General features: G+C 52.3%; 1 protein-coding gene across 4 annotated transcripts in view; it reads left to right on the top strand.

The window, feature by feature from the left end:
• Nucleotides 1–7,850, top strand: part of ARRB1 (arrestin beta 1) — a 69,573-nt gene extending 61,723 nt beyond the window's left edge. For 3 of the 4 annotated variants that reach the window (XM_037522973.1, XM_037522974.2, XM_037522975.2), the window contains exons 11-16: nt 460–597; nt 1,562–1,645; nt 2,848–2,871; nt 4,953–5,023; nt 5,801–5,855; nt 7,148–7,850. In XM_037522973.1, coding sequence (XP_037378870.1) covers nt 460–597; nt 1,562–1,645; nt 2,848–2,871; nt 4,953–5,023; nt 5,801–5,855; nt 7,148–7,259 — 484 coding nt within the window. In that variant the 3' untranslated portion in view covers nt 7,260–7,850. The remainder of the gene's footprint in view (nt 1–459; nt 598–1,561; nt 1,646–2,847; nt 2,872–4,952; nt 5,024–5,800; nt 5,856–7,147) is intronic. The other variant, XM_037522976.2, reaches the window with a different exon arrangement.
• Nucleotides 7,851–19,546: the final 11,696 nt, after the last annotated feature.

Raw genomic sequence — 19,546 nt, 5'->3', positions numbered from 1 at the left:
AGGGCAGAGAGGCAAGCAGCCCACATACCAAGGACACACAGGAGATAAGGCCAGAACAGTTCTCACTATAGGGCCTAGCTGGGGAGTGTGTGGGTGTGTTCACAGCACAGTTCTTTCAGCCTTGCTGTGCTTTTAAAAACGTTTCATAATATAATGTTAGAAAAAAAAGTCCATGTTCTCCGACCAGTCAGAGCACAGGGCCAAGTAGTAGTGACTTAATACTGTGCAGATGACAGCTACTTGCCAAGCAGGAGGCTGTTGGCTCGCCCCCAAGTCACTGTTTGCGTGGGGCATGGTTGGGCCTCTTGGGTGGTGGCAGTGTCCCTGCCAGAGCTGGGCCTGCCTCACAGCGCCTTTCCATGGGGTAGGAGCAGGCCCCGCTCCAGGGCCTCTGTGTGTGTGGAGATGCTTCTGGGGGCGGGGCGTGGGCATCTCCACATCTGCCTCCCTTCTTTCCAGCGACACAGTGGCTCCCAGCTCGACCTTCTGCAAAGTCTACACGCTCACCCCCTTCCTGGCCAACAACCGAGAGAAGCGGGGCCTTGCCCTGGATGGGAAGCTCAAGCATGAAGACACCAACCTGGCCTCCAGCACCCTGTGAGGCCCCGCCTGCCCTAGTCCCAGTCTTTCAAGGATGTTCGCCCTGCCCCCAGTGTGTCCACACCTGACTCAGTCCCACCAGCACTAGCTCAAGGCTTGGGTGGCCCGAAGCATTATCCTCAGGAATTTAAAGTGCTGGGGAAGTTGTTCCCCTATAGTTTCTCCTAACCAAGGGTGACCCAGAGAGTAAGATGAACCCCTCAACTTACTTAGTGCTGGGCTGTGCTGGCTTCTTTAGGGGAGGCAACCTAGAGAGGCTTCCTGCAAGAGGTAGCAGCTTTAGAACTAGTATCTTGTCAGATGGGGTGCGTCCTTTAAGATAGTGGTTCCTGGAAGGGTCCTAGCAGGGAAAGATGGATCAGGAGGGGCCTGGAGAGAAACAGACCAGATGTGGGGATACCCATCAAAGGCAGGGATCCCAGTGCTAAATGATCTCTCTTGCCCAGGCCACTTTGCTGTAGCAGAGACCTGGGGGTGTGGGGAGCTCATCTTGCCTGCCCTGCTGAGGTCTTGGGGGCTTTGGCTGCCTCTGCAGGACCCCTGCTACCACTCCCCCATAGGCCCCATGCTCAGCCGAAGTGGTCTTACCACCTCCGTGTGTGCTTCCCACCTGCCTCTGAATGCTTGGCCTTTCCTTCACCCTGGCTAGGACCCTACCTGTCTCCAGACCTACTTGAAGGCACCCCCTCCTCCAGGTGTCTTCCCTGCTACCCCTTCCCTCCCCGTCCTCTAAACTCTGGAGAAGCAGAGTAGGAAGAGCCTGCCCCGTCCACGGGACCCAGGCCAGAGAGGAAAGGCTGACCCCCCAGCCAGACACTGAGGCCAGGCCTCTGAGGTCCCTCCCTTCTCACTCCTGGGACTCTGTTTGGCCGGGGTAGGGGGGGTGGGGTGGTGGTGGGGTCCAAAGAGGCTCATGCATCCAGCGGGCCCCCATGAACCTCTTCTCCATGTCACCTTGCAGGCTGAGGGAAGGCGCCAACCGAGAGATCCTGGGCATCATTGTTTCCTACAAAGTGAAAGTGAAGCTGGTGGTGTCTCGGGGCGGGTGAGTGCTCCAGCCCCGTCCCAGAGCCCTGAGTGAGGGGCGAGTGCAGGGTGGAGAGGCCCCACGGCCAGGCCCCTTCTGTCTGGTTGTGGAACCTCTTGGAGCTGCCACGCGGGTGAACAGGGCCTGAAGACATCCTGTTCCTTGTCTTCCTCCCTCCAGCTCCTCTGCCCCATCCCCTTCCCCTCATCTACTCCAGAGGCCCCAGCCCCTCCCCTGGCCCCTCATCTTTTTCTCCTCCCCTTACTTCCTCCTCCTCCTCTTCCCTAGCCCCTATCTGGGCACACCGGGTGATGAGGCTCTGCTTGGGGCCTCTAGAGGGGCATGCCCCTCACCGCATCCTGGGCCCAGCACCCTCTACACCCCTCAACCCCGCCACCCCCCTCTCAACCCCGCCACCCCCCCTTAACCCCCCACTGCCCATGCTCAGGCTGATCTGGGGAAATGGCTAAAGGAGCTCAGAATCCCAGAGCTGGAGTGAGGCCCCCATGCCACAGCAGGAGGAAAAGCACCCCAGACACTTCCTGGGCTCCTCCCTTCTCCAGGGCATGGGCTGGGTGCTGGGGTCCTGGCAGCGGACCTGAGATATTCTTGCCCCGGAGCATGGACTGGCAGAGGCTCTGGTTATAAAGCTAGAAGCAGGATTTCTAATTTGGCAGAGGCGTTTTTTCCCCCCAAATTCATACATCATCTCTATGAAAAATTGAAAAGCATTAGACACTGAGAGTCCTTTACTAGCACAGTAACTCTGTGCAGTTGGCAAGTGTAATTCTCACCACACATCACAGGACACCTCGGAGTCCCAAATCCTATGTCCTGAGACCCTTGCAGCCCCTGTCGTCTTCCTTGACAAGGCCCCTCCTTGACGGATCCTCAGTGGAGCCCAAAGTGCCAGCTTCTGCCACCCTATGTCCCCCCTCCTGGGGCCAGCAGCACAGGGCCTGGTTTTTATGTCTCTTTTACAGAAGAGAGTCTTGGACTCAGGGAGGCGTCCTGCAGTGTTGGCTGAGCTGGGCCTGGCTCTCAGTCTCTCCCCTGCCATGGCCAATGCTCTATGTATCCGTGAGTGGGTGGGTGGGAGAATGTTCCATGGGACTTCTCTACCCGCAACGTACAGCAGAGGTGGTGAATGAACATGCTTTCTTTTTCTTCCTCTCTGAACTCTCTCCTGACCACCCTCCCGCCTCCTCTGACCCACCCAGCCTGCTGGGAGATCTTGCATCCAGGTAAAGTGCCCTCCCCCACCCCCAGTCTTCTTGATCCATCCACCTTCCTGGAGGGCCCACAGACCATTAGTCTGATCAACTGGAACCACAGGGCACTGGGTTGGAAGGAATCTTAGTGGTTGTTTTTGATCCCTGGGTTCAGGCATATGCTGGGACTAGAACTTTCTCAGAAGCACTAGACAGATGCAGTTTCTCTTTTACCCTACTCTTCCATCCCACCCAAGAACCAGGGCCTTGGCAGACAGCAAAGCCAGCTTCATTGATCTGGAGAACAGCCCCCAATCTGTCTGAATTACAGAAAGGTTTTGGAGAAATGCAGGCTGTGTGGCTTTCAAACTTCTACACTAATGAGAAATAACCGCTGGCTGAGTGTTGCTAAGAGGTCCACTTGTTTCTATGAGGCCCACTTGTGTAGACAAGTTCCCTTGTAGCCAAATTGGATTCATGTATATTTCAAAGTTGCACATGCCCCAGAGCGTAACCTGTGCCCCTGCCACCTCCTGCCACAAGATGGGTCATCTCAAAAATTTGTAGTCCATTGGGAGAGGCGACATTCATCCAGTTCACTTCATTTCAATATAATTCAGTAAAAATGTGCTGAGCCCAAACTTATACAGAGTGTTTTCCGGAGAAGACTCAGATGGCCCCCGCCCTTGATGGGTGTGGCCTGGGAGAACGTTCGGGCCTCTTCACATCCTGTGTAGCTTTACTGAAGCTTGGCAAGCTCAGTCTTCTACCGACTTCCATTCTGACAGCTCGCACTACCAAGGGAACATGGAAAAGCAATGCCCTTTGGAAGAAAAAGAAAAAAATAGCCAAATAGTTTCAACAGCCTTATGAAGCCACCCTGTTCCTACCAAGGGGAAGTGATGATTCTGGCAGATGTAGGCTTCACAGTGACACCAAAGCTTTTACCTACATCATCTCCTGGATGCGGAGGCAGGCGCTGATGTCCCCATTTTCCAGATGAGCTCAGTGAGATTGGGAGCTGTAGGGTGCCTGCCAAGGAGTTGTGGGCGGGAGGAGGCGCTGGAACAGACCTAGTTGCAGCCTGTGCCCCTGCCCAGTCGTTCGTCCCACTGGGGCTGGCAGCAGGGCTGGTGAAATGAGCCTGTGTCTGGAGGTGCTCACAGCTGGCTCCTAGGGTGACACTACCCCAAGCTGCGAGGAACAGGCTCCTTTGTGGGGTGGAGAGCAGAGCTCAGTTCTGAGTGTGATCACACAGTGGTTAAGGGTGTGATGGTGGAGTCAGAATCCTTGGTCTGTCCCATTGGGATTTTAGGGTCCCATTAATAGCTGTGTGGCTCTGGGTAAGATCCTTTTTCTCCTCATGCCTCAGTTTCCCAGTCTGGTCATTGGGTATAATAATGGGGCTGTTGTGGAGATTACATGAATTTCTCTAAGATAGTCCTTGGCATAGAGTCAGTACCACGCAAGTGTCTACTCTTACCCCGTTGGTCAGTGACCAGGGGAGAGAGGCCCAGTCAGAGGACTGCCTGGTGGCACCGCTCCGGATCTCACACCACTCCCCACCACTCCCACCCTCTGTCCCTGCCTAGATTCAAGGTTTTACGCACACTAGAGACAGCCTGCGTCTCATCCCACTTGAACTTGGGGATGTGGTGTCCTCGGGTCGTTGTTTGGGTGGTGGGGTTAGGGGTACCCAAGCACGTTCACAGGCACTGCCCAGAGAGGGAGAGAGAGGGGGAGATGGGGTGGAGTAAAGATGTGTTGTGGTGGGGCGGGGTTTCAGCTCGGAAGCTGGACGTGCTAAGGAGCCACTGTGCCCCAGGTGTGCACTGCCCTGGGCCATCCTCCCCACTCCTCCCAGCTCATTGGGGTCCAGAGATCTTTTTTGGGAAAGCGGGGGTTTCCCTTTCTTTTTGGAGTCTGGAGAAGAGGCCTCCTACGCCACTGCTAGAGAGACAAAGCTCAGAGGGAACTGGGGACAAGGCCAGACTTCCCGCGCTGCCCAGAGCTACCTCCTCTGACCACAAAACCCTGGGCCTCAGCCCCATACCCTTGGGCCTCACAGCCTGAGTTTGGGCTTGAGGCTCATCTGGTCTGGGTCTCTGTTTCAGCGATGTGGCTGTGGAACTGCCGTTCACCCTAATGCACCCCAAGCCCAAAGAGGAACCCCCACATCGAGAAGGTGAGCAGAACCTGTGGGTCACTAGGGGTGGGGCTGTTTCCGAATAGCTGACCTCCTTTTCCGTCAAGTGCCATGTTTCCTCGTCACCCCACCTCCCTCTAGGTTAGTCTTCAGTGCATGGTCACCCCCCACCCCAACTCCTCGGGGTCATCTGTGAGGCTCACACTCCTGTTTACCTCTGATTCCCCGGAGAGACAGGTCTGCTACTGTGCTCCACAGAGGAAGGGGGGAGTCTGGGAGTGGAGGGAGACCCCTGGCCCTTTGTCTTGCATGGGAAGGGGGTGCATGGATACGGTGGGTCCTGGACACAATGTCCTCATTATTTTTCCACATGATGCCACCGTGGTGATTTTTCATGAAGTCTAAGACTGTTTTGGTCAAAGGAGACAATATTATAATATGTACCGCCAAGAAAGACAGATGTTCCCACAGTTAGACTGAAACACCATTCATTGTAAAACATGCCCCAAGCGCAGGCCTGTGAAGACGTGACGCTGCTTTCCTGAGTTAGCGCGAGTAGTGCATGCTCTTTTCAGTCATGTCAGAGACGTGCTTGAAGAAGCAGGGCCTGGAGGCTTTTCTGTTCACCTGGGGCAGCCTGGCCACCCAGGACCTCCCTGGACCCTTCTCCCTGCCTTTAAGACAATTTGGAGTATTTCTAAGACAGGAGCCCCCTCCTGCGCCCTTCCTTTGTCCTCTCTGTTTTTGCTCAGTTGCCCCCAATGGGGACCTGTGCCCACTCACTAACCCGTGGGCCTCTGCTCACCTTGTGTTTAGTTCCAGAGAACAACGAGACTCCAGTAGATACCAATCTCATAGAACTTGACACAAAGTAAGCCAAACCCTGCCTGCAGACGTCTGGTGTTGGGGGGTGGGGGAAGGTTGGGGGGCAATGGTGTCATTTGCATATAGGTAACCCCTGAGGAGCAGCCGGTCTAACCCGGTCTGCTGAGAGCCGCCTCTGCTCACCTCTTCAGCAACCCGCTTGCCTGCATGTGACTTGAAGGACCCTCCGTGCCTGTTCCTCTTCCTCCTGCCTTGGTGGGGTCTGTCTTCCTCCCTCGTCCTTGCACGTCCGTCAGTCTGTTCGTCCATCCACAGCGCCTGCTCGGCTCTTACAGGGCTGGTTCTGTGGCCCTGGGCTGGGGCTTGCCTGCCCTGCCCACGCCCAACCAGTGGAATCGGGCTGTGGGGTGGGGAAGGTTCTGGGGATCTTGTTGCTTTTGACTCCTGCAGACCCATGTGGATTTCCCTGCGGTCAAAGGCCATCTGTCATGGGACAGCGGCCAGAGTGGGAAGATCTGGGCCCGCATCAGGAATCACTTCCAGGGCCAAGCAGCTTTCTCCCTCCAGTTCCAAACCCAGCCTTCCCTTGTGCCCTCAGGAGATCTCTGGAACTGAGGTCTCAAGTGCCCCCAGGAGGAAACCCTATATGGGCTGGCTGAATTCTGTGGGGTAGGGGAGTTAGGTGGGCCTAAGTGGACACGTTTTATGGTAGCAGGGCACTCTGTTCTTGGATGGCAGTCCTCTGTCCTGAAACCTCACTCAGGCCCCCACACCCCCACCCACCCTGTCCTGTCTCCCTCCCTGTTGCCCCTTCCCTTGTCTCTCACCCCCCCACCCCAACTCCTCCTATGCAAGCTCCCTCAGGGGAGAATGCTCACTCACACTTCCCTGAACAAAGAGATAAAGGGCCTTAGAGCTTTTCTCTTCAGGAAGCCAGGCCCACTCCTTGCCGTGCAGAAGCTTCCTGAGGGCAGTTCTGTGGTTGGGTGGGCTTGTCTCCTGTGGACCCATGTGCATTTCTTGGAGGGATTTAGAATGTGCTGCGAATCTGCTGGTGGCTGACCTCTCACAGCGAGAATAAGCTCTTCCTCTCACTCCAGCCCAACCCCAGAGCCACTGCCCTGCTCCCTCCATTTCCTGTGCCCCCTCTGTTCTTCAAGAACTGGGCCCAGCCCTTAGGCATGCAAGTCAAGCGCACGCCCCCTCTGGAATTTTCACATCTGGTTGGGGTCCAGAAGCCAGCCTCTGAATCCCACCTGGGACTGGCCGGCTGATCCCTGAGGAAGTCTGCTCCTCCTGCTCTGCAAACACACCCGTTTTCCTTGTCTCTCCCACCAGTGATGACGACATTGTGTTTGAGGACTTTGCCCGCCAGAGACTGAAAGGCATGAAGGATGACAAAGAGGAGGAGGAGGATGGCACTTGCTCTCCGCACCTCAACGACAGATAGACTGGGCCGGCCCTCCTCCGGGCAGCTGCAGGTCCACTCTCACGCACTAGGATACTTTCTCGTCTTCTTCCTATTCTGGTTCCCCCTCCCCTTTGTTCTTCCAGTTTCTACCAGGGTGCCCTAGCGGTCTTCCAGGTCCTGGTGGTGAACCTCTGGCCTCAGGGTTGGCCCCCACATCACCATGCCAACAGGGCCACCCCTACTGCCTTCACCCCTCTCACTGCAGTCACCGCTCTGTCCCACCCCCCCTTCTCATGCTGACCCCCAGAAAGGCCACCTCAGTTCTGGCCTTGGAATTTGAATAGGGATGGGCAGCAGAAAGGGGAGGATGGGGCATGAGGGCTTGGATAGATGGGAAGGAAGTATCCAGACGCTTGAGAAGATGTGCACATTCCTTGGGGGTTGACGGTGCTGGCAGCTAAAAGAGGACCATGTTGAAAGGCGCCCCCTTCTGGCCGGGAGGGGCAGAACTGGATAGGGTCTAGCTTTTTGCAGTTTGGACCCACCAAACACCTCTCCCCTGCTACTCCCATCCCTGCCCCATACTCTCTGTGTCTGATAGTGATGTTGGTGAAGGTTCATAGGCCTCAGCAGTGGGGAAAAGCAACTGGACTGACTTTTTTACAGTAGTTTCCAGTCTAAGGCAAGCGGGGTGTGAATTAGCTCATGTCTATTTCCGTATCCTCAGGCGGTAACATCCTAGCTTCCCGGCATCTCATGTGTTGTGTCCTATCTGTAAAAATGGAGAGAAGAAAGGGAGGGAGCATCAAGCCCGGGAGTGAATGAGCACCAGGGTTTGGTTGGGCTGGCCCTACAGGCAGAGAGAGAGCACCAAAGCCACCGAACCCACAAAGGGGGACCTTGCCAGGAGACAGAGTCCATCAAGATGTCCTCACCTAAACAGGAAGGGGCTGCTGGGTAGCAAGGAAACCCTATATTTTCAGGGGGAGTTGATGACCTGCAGTAGTTCCCAGTATCATGGGTACCCAGTACCCATTGGCTGCTGTTGATGTCATTGGGACTTGGGGTGTTTCCAGGGCAGCAGGACTGGCAGATGAGACACAAAGTGTTGATGCTGATTCACTGTGTGACCTTGGGCAACTTCCCTTCTCTCTCTGGGCCTCAGTTATTCACTTGGAAAGCCAAAGGGCTTGGCCAGATGATCACAAAACACCCTCCCAGCTTCTGGTCTAGTGGGTCAAGCCAAAGACACTGTCTTTGATCTGTTTGCCTCCAGAGAGGATTCGCTGGACATCACAGGTGGCAGAGTCTTGGAGTGCTCCTAGTTCACCCACCCAGGCCTGGGGAGCATCTGTCTTGGGACCCTGGGGGGGCTACCTGATATGTCCAGCTGTGGCCATGACAAGCATGAACTGCTCAACCCTAGCGTCTGAGTATTTCAGAAAGACAGAGCTTGGATTTGCTGACTTGGGTGGGGAGGGCGGGCTGTGCCAGAGCCTGTGGTATTTCACAGCCTCTGTAGAGGCAGATCTCCTGAGGTTTACTTTATACCCAAGCAAATAAACTGATTATCAGGGCAGGGAAACCACTCCCCAATTCCTTCACCCCTGTATCTCTGCCCTATACTTGCCTGCAAAGGTAGGTAACAAAACTTTATTATACAAGTTATTCCAGTCTTGCTCCTCCTGGGGTAGACTGTGCTGCCATTTCCATGGTGAATTACTGGGTTCATGTGCCTAGAGGTACTGCACGCCACTCTTTCCCTTCTGAAGTTCATGAAGACCCACCCTAGCACCACTACCCAAGGTCAGCTCAGGGCACCCACACTCTCCTGGCCAGTCCTGGGGTCTTTGCTGCGGGTATCCCAGGCATCCAGCCAAGCCTCTGGGCAGCTGCAGAGTTGACGAGGTGCTGGAACAATGCATGGCAAGCATGTGCTCTCTGGAGTCTTTCTCTTGAAACTTGGGGGCTTGTACAAGACCTTTTAGGAATTGGGGTGATTATCCCACCTACAAACCTCTTCCCTCATCCCTAACCCATGCACACTGAAGATGTCAGGCCGGTTTCCTGAGCTTCCTCCACTCACCCTTTTGGGTTTATCCCAGTGTGGAACTGGAATTCCCTCATCTGCAGGAAGCTTCATAGTCCCACCTGGCCTTTTACAGTTTGGACACAGGACTGCAGAAGGGCAGTGGTCAAGTTCAGTCGAATTTGATTTGACCATCCTTAGCTGGCAACTTCTCTGCTGTGTGCCAAGCACTGGAGACACAGAGATGGTCCTTCCCAGGCCCTGTCTCAGGAAGTTGGTGGCCATGAGAAAGTTTCAGGGGGAGTAGAGTGGGGCCGAGCTTTCAGGGCTCCCTGGCTGCTGCTCCTCCATATAGTGCCTTGATGTGAATTAGAACAGCGCCCCCGTCTGGGTGGATCCAGCCCACATTAGAACGCAGTGTGGTGAGTGGCACAGAGGCTGGAATCTCGACCCCCTTGCCAGGATGGACTGGGTGCCTCCCGCACAGCATGGCTGCAGCACAGTGGGCCTCTCGGACCCAAGTGTTTCCTGAGGCTCTTCCTGAGAGGAAGACCTGACCATCTTTCCAAGCTCTGGTTGGCTCCAGACCCCGTTCCACCCAAACATGCAGAGCGCCCCTCTTTCTGGAGTCTGGAGTCAGGTGAGACTTGGAATGAATCTGGGCATGGGGGAGCCCCATTAGGTCCCAGGCCCCAGCCCACAGTATTGACTCCGCACATGCTGGGGGCATGTGCTGACCACGCAGCTTCACCCTGGGACTTTCCAGTGGGCCATGTGGCTATCTGCCATACAGATAGCAGTCTAGGTGGGAAGGAAGAACAGAGATAAAATCTGCCAGGCAGAGGGCCATCTAAACTCCCTCAGCACTCTAGCCCCAGTGAGAAGAGTTCTCATGAAGATCAGGCCTGGGCTCGGCTCGAATTCACTGGCCGCTTTAACCTCAATCCCAGGCAGGCGTGTTGGGCCAGCTGAGGGAGCTGCTGACAAGCTGATTCCAACCTGGCGCAGTGAGAAGCAGCTGGCTGTCCCCAAGCAGCCGACAGCTCCCCTTGAGCAAGTCACTCAACCTCTGAGCTTGGTTTCTCTCAGTGGAGCAGTCACCCCTTCCCCCCCTGCCGTGAGGCCCTGAGGCCCAGGTAGCATGAAAGTGGGGACAGAGCTGAGTCTCTGTGGCCCTGTGAGTGCAGGGAAGCGGCCCGAGGTCACACAGGATGTTTGCTGGAGCTCAGCCCTCCTTCCACTGGTCTCAAGGTCTTGTGCCTCCTCAGTCGCCTCAGAATGAGATGCACCCAATTAGGCTTTGGCAACTTGGCTGAGAGGGAAATGCAGACATTCTTCAGGAAAGCTCAGGGCTAGTGTTCCAGCGAGCAGGACAGAGGGAACAGGACATGTCACTGATGGTGGAGGTGGCATTCTGGACCCTCCTCGGGCTGGTCCCCACAGCTCCCATCTCTCAGACCCCACAGAGGCCAAGCAGCTTTAGCTCTGATTCCAGGTTAGGGAGAGTCCTCAGACCAGGGGGTCTGAAGCCACCACTACTACATCAGAGAGCCTGAAGGTGAGGCTGTGTAGCAATTGCCTGCCCCTTCCCTTCAGAGGGTAAGGGCCCCTCTAGGAGAAAAAGCTGTTGCCAGCACCTCCTGGTACCATTTACAAGGGATCCAAGCAGGAACTCTTTGCCCTCTTACCCTAGGAGTGGAATTGGGCTGGCCCGTCCCCCAATGGCTTCAGCAATCCACACAGGCAGCTTCTGTCCTGCCAGCAACTGGAGACTGGACATTCTCCACCCATCCCAGAGGAAGGCATTAGGCCCCTCTCTTCTTGAACTTTTATAGGGTTTCATGGACATAGACCTATAGCTGTTCTGATGTTTTTCTTTTTAAAATCAACAAGGACCAAACCAAACGCCACCTTCCTGCCCCCTATGCATAAGCCTGCATTGGGCCTCCATAACTTTTGCCCTCACTCCAGGACTGAAATGGCCCACCTGTGGGGCAGGCGCCCCACCTCTGCCCTTCTCTGCATGATCACTGCACAGTGGCTTCACAGTGGCTTCAAAGAGAGGCCAATTGAAGGGGGAGCATCCTCCCCCCATCACACTCTCCCAACTCTTCACCCCGAAAGGGAAGTCAAAGCACAGGTCCCCAGGACCCAAGATCAGTAGACACGCTAAAACAGTTTTCAAACCAGGTCCTGTGGAAACCCAGGGGTTCCACAGAGCTTTGTCAGGGGCCGTTGAGGTGGGAAGAAGGGGGCCGGAGGCAAAGGCTAGGTCTCCAGCCTTGCCCCTGTTCCCACTTCCACCAGAACAACTCTGCTTTTATCTGTCTCAACTCTCGGGGCTTCACCTCCAAACTTTCTCTTGAAGAATAACGTCTTCAAACCACTATCCTGAGGTTTGATCTTAGACCAGCAAGCACAGGTTCTAATCTTGCTTTTCATGTTGGAATGGCTCCAGCATTGCAATACAAAGTATCTTTGTATTGGAACTTGGGTCAGAGACCCAGGCCCAAGCACTTGCTTAAACACACACACACACACATACACACACACACACACTTGATGGTTTTGTAGCCCACCCACCCTGAAACTGTGGCCTGGGTTTGACTTGGGCAGGAGCCTGGTGCTTAGCGAGGACGTGGGCCTGAGTGTCCATGCAGCGTGGGGGGATGTGGTGCAAGGAGGCCCAGCCCCACTCAGGACTTACATGCACTTCAGCGTGACACCCCACTTCCCTGCCCAGGCCCATGGGATGACAGCGGGAGCGATGGGATGGGAGGAGAACGTGATGAGCTTCCTCCTTACGTCTGTACAGCCAGACGCATGCAAGTCCAGATTCCATGAAAGACATGAGGAGGAGGACTTTATGGCTAAAATCCAATCCCCTCCAGAGACCTTCTAGGCAGCAAGTGGCTCCAGCAATTCTGATAGGATTCTACTCCCACGTTGCAGACAACCCAGGATGTGGGCAGCAGGTGGGTGCCTGAAGAGAAAGGGTGGTCCCCCACCGCAGTTCCCTGAATTCTCTTCCTGCCAACCTGGCCCTCTGCCGGGGCTCCTCGCCAGGGCTGACTGAGGGGTAGGCCCTTTGGAGAGACCTGGGCCAGCCCTTGGCACAGAACCCTGCCTAGCACCCTCCCTCCCCCAAACCATCAGGGCATTCTAGATCACCATGTGAGGCTCAGGGCACAGCATGCCATGTGGCATGGGAGAAAGTGCCAACTGGTATTGTACGTCCAGTCGAGTGTGCCCACTGACATCACTCTCCCTAAGTGTCTGATGAGGCAAGTGCCGGGCTGTGCCACCTTGCAGGGGTTATGCAGCTCACAGGGGTTACTTACAGAGGTGTAAAGGAGAGGGAGGGGCCTCATGGGTCGGGCTGCAGCCACTGCAGGTCAGCAGAGCCCTGGGGGAACAGGTGTGAGGGAGCCTTCGTGCTCCTGGGGCCCCTCACCGCATGCTGCGTCTTCCTACTGAGCAGTGCTCAGCCCGGCATGTAGCCTTGGGTGCACCCTGGGGTTGGGAGCTGCAGGTGGCTGGGACAGGTCTCCAGGTCTGTGGCCCTTCTGTTAAGTGGTTACTTTGTGACACCCTCATTCCTGGGTCACCTACCAGGTTTCTTTGTTGTTCCTGTGGCATTCCTTATTATGTCAGATAAGTTATTGCAGTTTATTCAACTCTAACAGGACAAATGAAAAAAAGAACCATAAATAAAAAGACCAATAAAGGTCTTTGGTCACAGGTGCTGACTGTGCTTTTATTTCTGTGTCACAAGTTCATGGCAGAGCAGAGAACAGGAAAAGCTGTCCTCAGTGGCCCTGGACTGGAGGATGAGGCCTTGTCTGAGCCAGATGATTTCTTTCCTTGTATGTGTCCCTCCCAAGGAAACTGGCAAGAACTTTCTCCTTCCTTCTCTGCTGCTTACCAGCCTAGGGCCTTGGGGAAGTTGCCAAAACATCTGATGACCCCCAGGTTGCTCCTGAGTGAGGCCAACCCTTCCATCTCTGGCACCACCGACCATGTCAGCTGGAGTCCTGCCCAGCCCCAGCCCTGGCCCTTCTTCAGTTCTTATTGCCCGCTCTGCTGAGTCTTCAGCAGTTATTCAGTTATCCCGGACTTCCCACTACCTGTTCCAACAAAACACATGCGTAGGGTGGGAAGATGCAAAGTTAATAGACCATGTTCTGTATTAACACAAAAGGAAGATGCCCGCCAATGTAAGATGACTTTCCTAGAAAACTGATTGTATATGAAAAACATTTTTTATATTTCTATAAAATAACATGCAACTCGGGTCACTTCTGTTGACAGAAAGTGATGTGTTTGCTCCTGTGGACCCAGCCAGAGAAGGGAAGTGGGAGGAGACACTGACAGTTGGATTTGGAGTCTTCATTGAGCTCTTGTTCAACTCCCCTCCCATGTGGAATGGCTCTACCCCAGTCCAGATAAGCTATCCAGTGATGAGGTTCAAAAGGAGAGCACCAGCACTCCTAGGGTGGGAAGGCAGGGGGGTGTGATACTAGACTGAGGAACCAGACAAGCCTACAGGGACATCGAGGGAGAAGGCATCTGAAGAATCCAGAACCTAGGAGAAACACAGGTGTTGGGGATGCTGCCCAAAAAAAGTGGGAGAAATACTCCTCTCTCTGACCCCACCATCTCAGGCCAGTGCCTCCTATTGGCAGGAGCTGATTAAAAGCAAATTTTTGAGGAATCTTGGGAAATGCAGTTTGCAGTGGTCAGTGACCTGAAATACAGAGCAGAAGGTGAGGGGTTAGATCTGAAACCAAATAGGCAAATCACTGGCTCTTCTTTAGTCTTTTCATCCAAAACATAGAAATAATCATACTGGCATGGATCCCACAGTTTGGAAGGAGTACCCTGACATCTAAACAAGATGCTAAACATGGGAGAGGGGCTAGTTGTTGCCTCTTGGCTGTGAGCTGTCCCCCTGCTGTCAGTGACTTCATGGTGCTTTCAGACTCCATTTTTCTGAGCTTTTTAAAACTCCAGGAAATCCAAATAAACTGGTTAGGAGTTTCAAATACTGCCCCAGACAGAGTAAGCCCACTACAGCTTATCTCTCCTACTGATTACATAAAAATCTGGGGAAAAAAATACAAAACACAACTAGCTAATGATGCTGAAAATTAAATACAAGCAGGCAGATGGTGCAGGGGAGGAAAAAACTGAAGTCATCTGCAGGGGATGAATTTCCCTCTGTTTTCTCTTTTGTGACTTTGTGTTGAGATGAGACCTACCCCCACCTCCAGAAGGCGAGACTGCCCTAAAATTGGTTGATTGTCTCTTGGAATAACAACAACAAAATTGTTCCGTAGAGAATTTTACCAGGACATTGTGTAATGTCTATACAATGTAATATTCACAATGTCCAGGAAACAATCTAAAATCACTCAACATACAAAGAGCCAGAAAGACGGGACCAACTCTCAAGTGTAAATTCATTCAACATTGCCAATCTAAGATGATTTAGATGTTGGAAATTGAGCAGCACATATCTAAATGGTTCAAAAGGAAAATACCCTGAATTAAATGAAAACACAAATAACTAAATGTATGGGGTGCAGCTAAATTATTTTAATAGATGTAGAAAAGTCATTTGGCAAAGTCCAACATCCATTCATAATGAGAAAAAAAAAAAAAACCCTCAGAAAATTTCCTTAATCTGAAGAGGGCATCTACAAAAACCCTACAGCTACATCACACTTAATGATGAAAGACTATTTTCCCATGAGAAAAAATTCTGATGAAAAAAATTAAAGAAGACCTAAATAAATGAGAGGTGCACTATGTTCATGAATGGGAAGATTTAATATTGTTAATGTGTTGATTCTCTCCAAATATAAGACAGGTGACATGCAATCCAAATCAAAATCTCTGCAGCACTTTTTGTAGACCTAGACAAGCTGATTCTAAAATTCATGGAGAAAAGGGAAGGAACTAGATATAGCCAACCCATTTTTAAAAGAAGAACAAAGATCCACTACTTGATCTTGAGACTTACTATAAAGCTACAGTCACAAAGACAGGTAGGTAGTGGTGAGAGACTAGACATCCACATTGATAAAACAGAATCAGGAACGCAGACCTGCACACACACTGTTAATTGATTCCACAAAGGCACAAGGCAGTCCAGTTGTCTCTTCAGTAAATAGTGCTGATGAGGATGTGGAGGAGCTAGAACACTCATATGCTATTGGTGGGAATGTAAAATGGTACAGAAACTCTGGAGAACAGCTTAATAGTTTTCTTACAAAAGTTAAACCCACTTATTATAAGATTTAGCATTTTGACTACCAAAAGGAATGAAAAATTACAATCCCATGAAAACCTGTATGTGAACATTAATATTGGTTGTATTCATAATTGTCAAAAACTGGAAACAACCCAATGTTCTTCAACGAGTGAATGGATAAACCGTTATACAGCCATATAATGGAATACGACTCAGCAATAAAAATGAACAAACTAGCAATACTTGCAACATGGATGAATCTCAGATGCACTATACTAAGTGAAAGAAGCCAGACTTAAAAGGACAAAGGTATGATTCTACTTAAAGGATATCCTGGAAAATGCAAAAAAAAAAACAAACAAACAAAAAAAAACCCAAAACTCAAAAACTGTGGGGACAGAAAACAGACCACTAGTTGGAAGTGACAGGGGTTGGGGGGACACTTGGCTACAAAGGGTCAGCAAGAAGGGTTTGTGGGGGGTGAAGGAGCTGCTCCATATCATGATCATCAAAAAATCAGAACTTTGGGACATAAAGGGTAGCTTTTACTCTATGTGTACACACATTTTGACTAAAAAAAGGAAGCTAAACAAGTCTCACAAACTGCAAACAGTATTTATTGCATATGTACCATCTGCTGAGGCTTATGCCATACCCTGAAGACACGAAGACAATCCCTTCCTTCAAGACAATCTGAATTATTAGGTAAGGTATGAATTATTAGGGTAAGGCATGATCACAAAGGTCTGGAATTGAAGAATACTGGAGACAGCACTGATTTATGTGAGCATAAATCATCTCTCATCTGATGAGATCTCATCTCTCATCTGATGTGAGCATGAAACAGTACTGCGCAGCGCCTGGCGGGGGAGGGGGGAGGACAGGCTTCCTAGAGCAGCAATTGCTTCAACAGAGGCTTGAAGTACGAGGCAGGAGAGGAAAAGCTTCGGACATTCCAAGCAGAAGGCATAATACATGGGAAACTGCAGGGTGAAGGTTCCTGGGATTCTCAGGGACCTGTATGGTGTGGTTAGGATGACAGGAGCCAGAAAGCTGGCAGGAGGCAGGACTAGACCACTGCTATGGAGAGGGATATTACAGATGAGTCCAAAGAGCTTGGTTTTTAATCTAGAAAACCAAGGGGGCTGGTTTTAAGTAGGGCAGCAAAAGGGAGCAGATTCATACATTTTTAGGATTAATCTGACTGCATTTCAGAGAATGGACCAGAGGAGGTGGGATGGGGCTGGAGGCAGGGGTCCCAGGGAGGAGCTGGAACAAAGATCCTTCTGAGACATGTTAAGGCTGGTACCAGGTAGGCAGCGAAAGGAGGGCAGATTGGAAAGGTGTTCGGGGACAGAGTGGTCAGAATGGCCTCTCATCTGATGTTTGATTTTTTAAAAAAATTTTAATGTTTATCTTCTTACACTATTCTTTTTTTTTTTTAAGAAGTGGGGTTCAGGGGCCTCCCTGGTGGCACAAGAGATTAAGATGCAGCACTATGAAGCTATCCGCAGCCACTGCAGCAGGAGTTCGATCCCCAGCCAGGGAGGTGACCCACATGGCACAGCAGACCTCTCCTGTCTTGCCCGCTGCTCCCCTCAGCAGTGTATTTCAGTCAGTCTGCCTGTTCTGCTCCCCACTCTGTCTCTGGTGAATCCTCTCATCCCTCCCTGGCCTGTACCCTAGTTCTTGTATACATAAATAAATCTTTAAAAAAAGTGGGGTACAGGCCAGAGTCGCGGGGGTGGGGGTGAGAAGATTCACCAGAGACAGAGGGCTGCAGAACAGGCAGATGTACCGGAACACACTGCTGAGGGGAGCAGCGGGCAAGACAGGAGAGGTCTGCCGCACCATATGGGTTGCTCCCGGCTGGCCGGATATCGAACTTGAGCCACAAAGGCCGCGGACAGCCTCACAGCGCTGACTCAATCCCCTGCGCCACCAGGACAGTATTTGATTTCTCCCCTCAGGTGTAGGCCCCACAGTTCTTAATGTTTGATTTAGTCTCAGCACCTCTGCGCTCGCGATCCTAAGCTATTTATGTAGCTGGGTCTTTCCCATTCTTGTGGGTAACTCGCCTTCTCAGAGAGCCTGTCTGACCCCTTCGAAGGACCCTTCCCCCACTGTTCTCATATTGCTCTGTTTATTTCCCTCATAAGAAGTATTTTGCTTGTTGTTTATTTGTTTGTGGTCCAATCACATGGATTCTGAGTTCTAGGTTGAAATCAGTTGCTTATGTGGCTGTATAAACTTGAGCAAATCATTCATCTTTATATACCTAAATTTCTTAAATTGTACTGCCTAGTTCATAAAGTTTTTATCAATCAAAAACTGGGTTAATATTAGTAAAACGCCTAGAATAACCCCAGCTTCTTCCTACCACAGTATTTGGGAATTAACAGGCACTTAATAAAATACTTGTTGCAAGGATTGTGACCAAATGAGAGAAGCGCCTTACCCATCCTCACCAGCAGATGGCGCCAGCACACAAAGAAAAGTTAAAGCTGGCCGGGACACAAACCAGCTCACAGATGTGGTTTTTTAGCTCCAGCGGGGTAGCCCTCACCCAGATAGGACATGAGACAAGTACTCCAAATGGAGGGTCAGAAAGCTACGACAGTCAAAGTGGAGAAACTAAAGCTAACTTACTACGTTTTGCATGATTACATCTTCTAAAGTCCTTTGTTTTTCTCTGTTTAATCACTTTATTGAATAGTAACAAGGTAAGAAGCTGGTGCACGGGGATCTTAAAGAACAGCAACCTCAGGGCCTCCCCTGGTGGCGCAGGCGGTCGAGCGCAGCGCTGTGAAGCTGTCTGCAGCCTCTGCAGCACCGGTTCAATCCCGGCCGGCCGGGGAGGGTCCCACGTGGTGCAGCAGACCTCTCCTATCGCGCCTGCTGCTCCCCTCAGCAGTGTATTTCGTCAGTCTGCCTGTTCTGCTCCCCGCTCTGTCTCTGGTGAATCCTCTCACCCTCCCGCACATCTGGACTGTACCCCGGTTCTTGTATAAATAAATAAATAAATATTAAAAAAAAAAGAACAGCAACCTTATCATAATGAAGCGGGAGATGTGGGAGTCGAAGGAGGTGACCTCTGACGTGCACCAGAGGGAGGACACCAGCCCTTCGTCATACTCGAAATCACAGGGCACCAGGACTGGGGGCCCAACAGGAAACTGGAGCCCTCACCTGGGGGTGCTCCTGGTCTGGTTGGACAATGGGCTAGTAACCAGTCAGCAGAAACAAAGGTGGGGGTACAGTGAGTGATGGAGGAAGAGGAGAGGTCAGGAAAGCAGTGGGGACTGCAGTTCCCTTGACATCCTCCCTGTTGGGCAGGCACCCCAGGCAGAGGGAACTGTGTGAGCAGAGGTGTGGGGTCTGAACAGCTGGACCAGTCATTGCAGCTGAGGAGTTCAGCGTGACCACAGAACAGTGCTCAAGCAGTAGTTTAGCAAGGCTGGAGGACAGGGTCAAGGACGGGGTGCGTGTAGTTCTCGGCGCTGGCAGACTAGCTTGTCTAGCAGTCTGGCACTTCACCTGCTTCCTTCTAGGTCTTGTCAAAAGTCCGGGGCCCACCAACCTGGTACCGTCCCCCGTATTCTTGCCCCAATGTAATGATTAACAGTGGCCCCTTCCACCCTCCAGAGTGTCCTGGTTTGGGAGGTCACTGTAGTGGGGTCCCCTGTGCTCTGGATGTCCGTGCTGAGAGGGGAGCAGGAGCAGAGCCATCTCAGCAGGTGCTCCGTGGAGATCAGAGGCGCAGGAAGAATGAATTGCAGCCCTGGGATCTCAGAGCTTGGGGTGCAGAACAAACCCCTTTCTCCTTTCAGGAAGGAGTAGAGATCCCTTCCCTCAAGAAGGATCCCCGGGCAGGGTTTCTGCCTGCAGGCTAGAGGGGGTTTCAGATGGGAGCTGCCATCCGAGGCTGAGGACTTCTCCCACCCCTTTGCCATTTGCTCTTTTTCCCATCTCCTGGGCACCACAGGCTCCGGCCTGGCCACAGAGGTGGAGATACTAAGTCTTGTGGTAGGACAATCCTGC

Source organism: Talpa occidentalis, unplaced genomic scaffold (genome assembly GCF_014898055.3).
Source record: "Talpa occidentalis isolate TD23 unplaced genomic scaffold, MPIMG_talOcc4v2.1 talOcc4.3, whole genome shotgun sequence".
Taxonomy (NCBI): domain Eukaryota; kingdom Metazoa; phylum Chordata; class Mammalia; order Eulipotyphla; family Talpidae; genus Talpa; species Talpa occidentalis.
The sequence above is the reverse complement of the archived record's forward strand: the minus strand, read 5'-3'. Positions and strand labels throughout refer to the sequence as shown.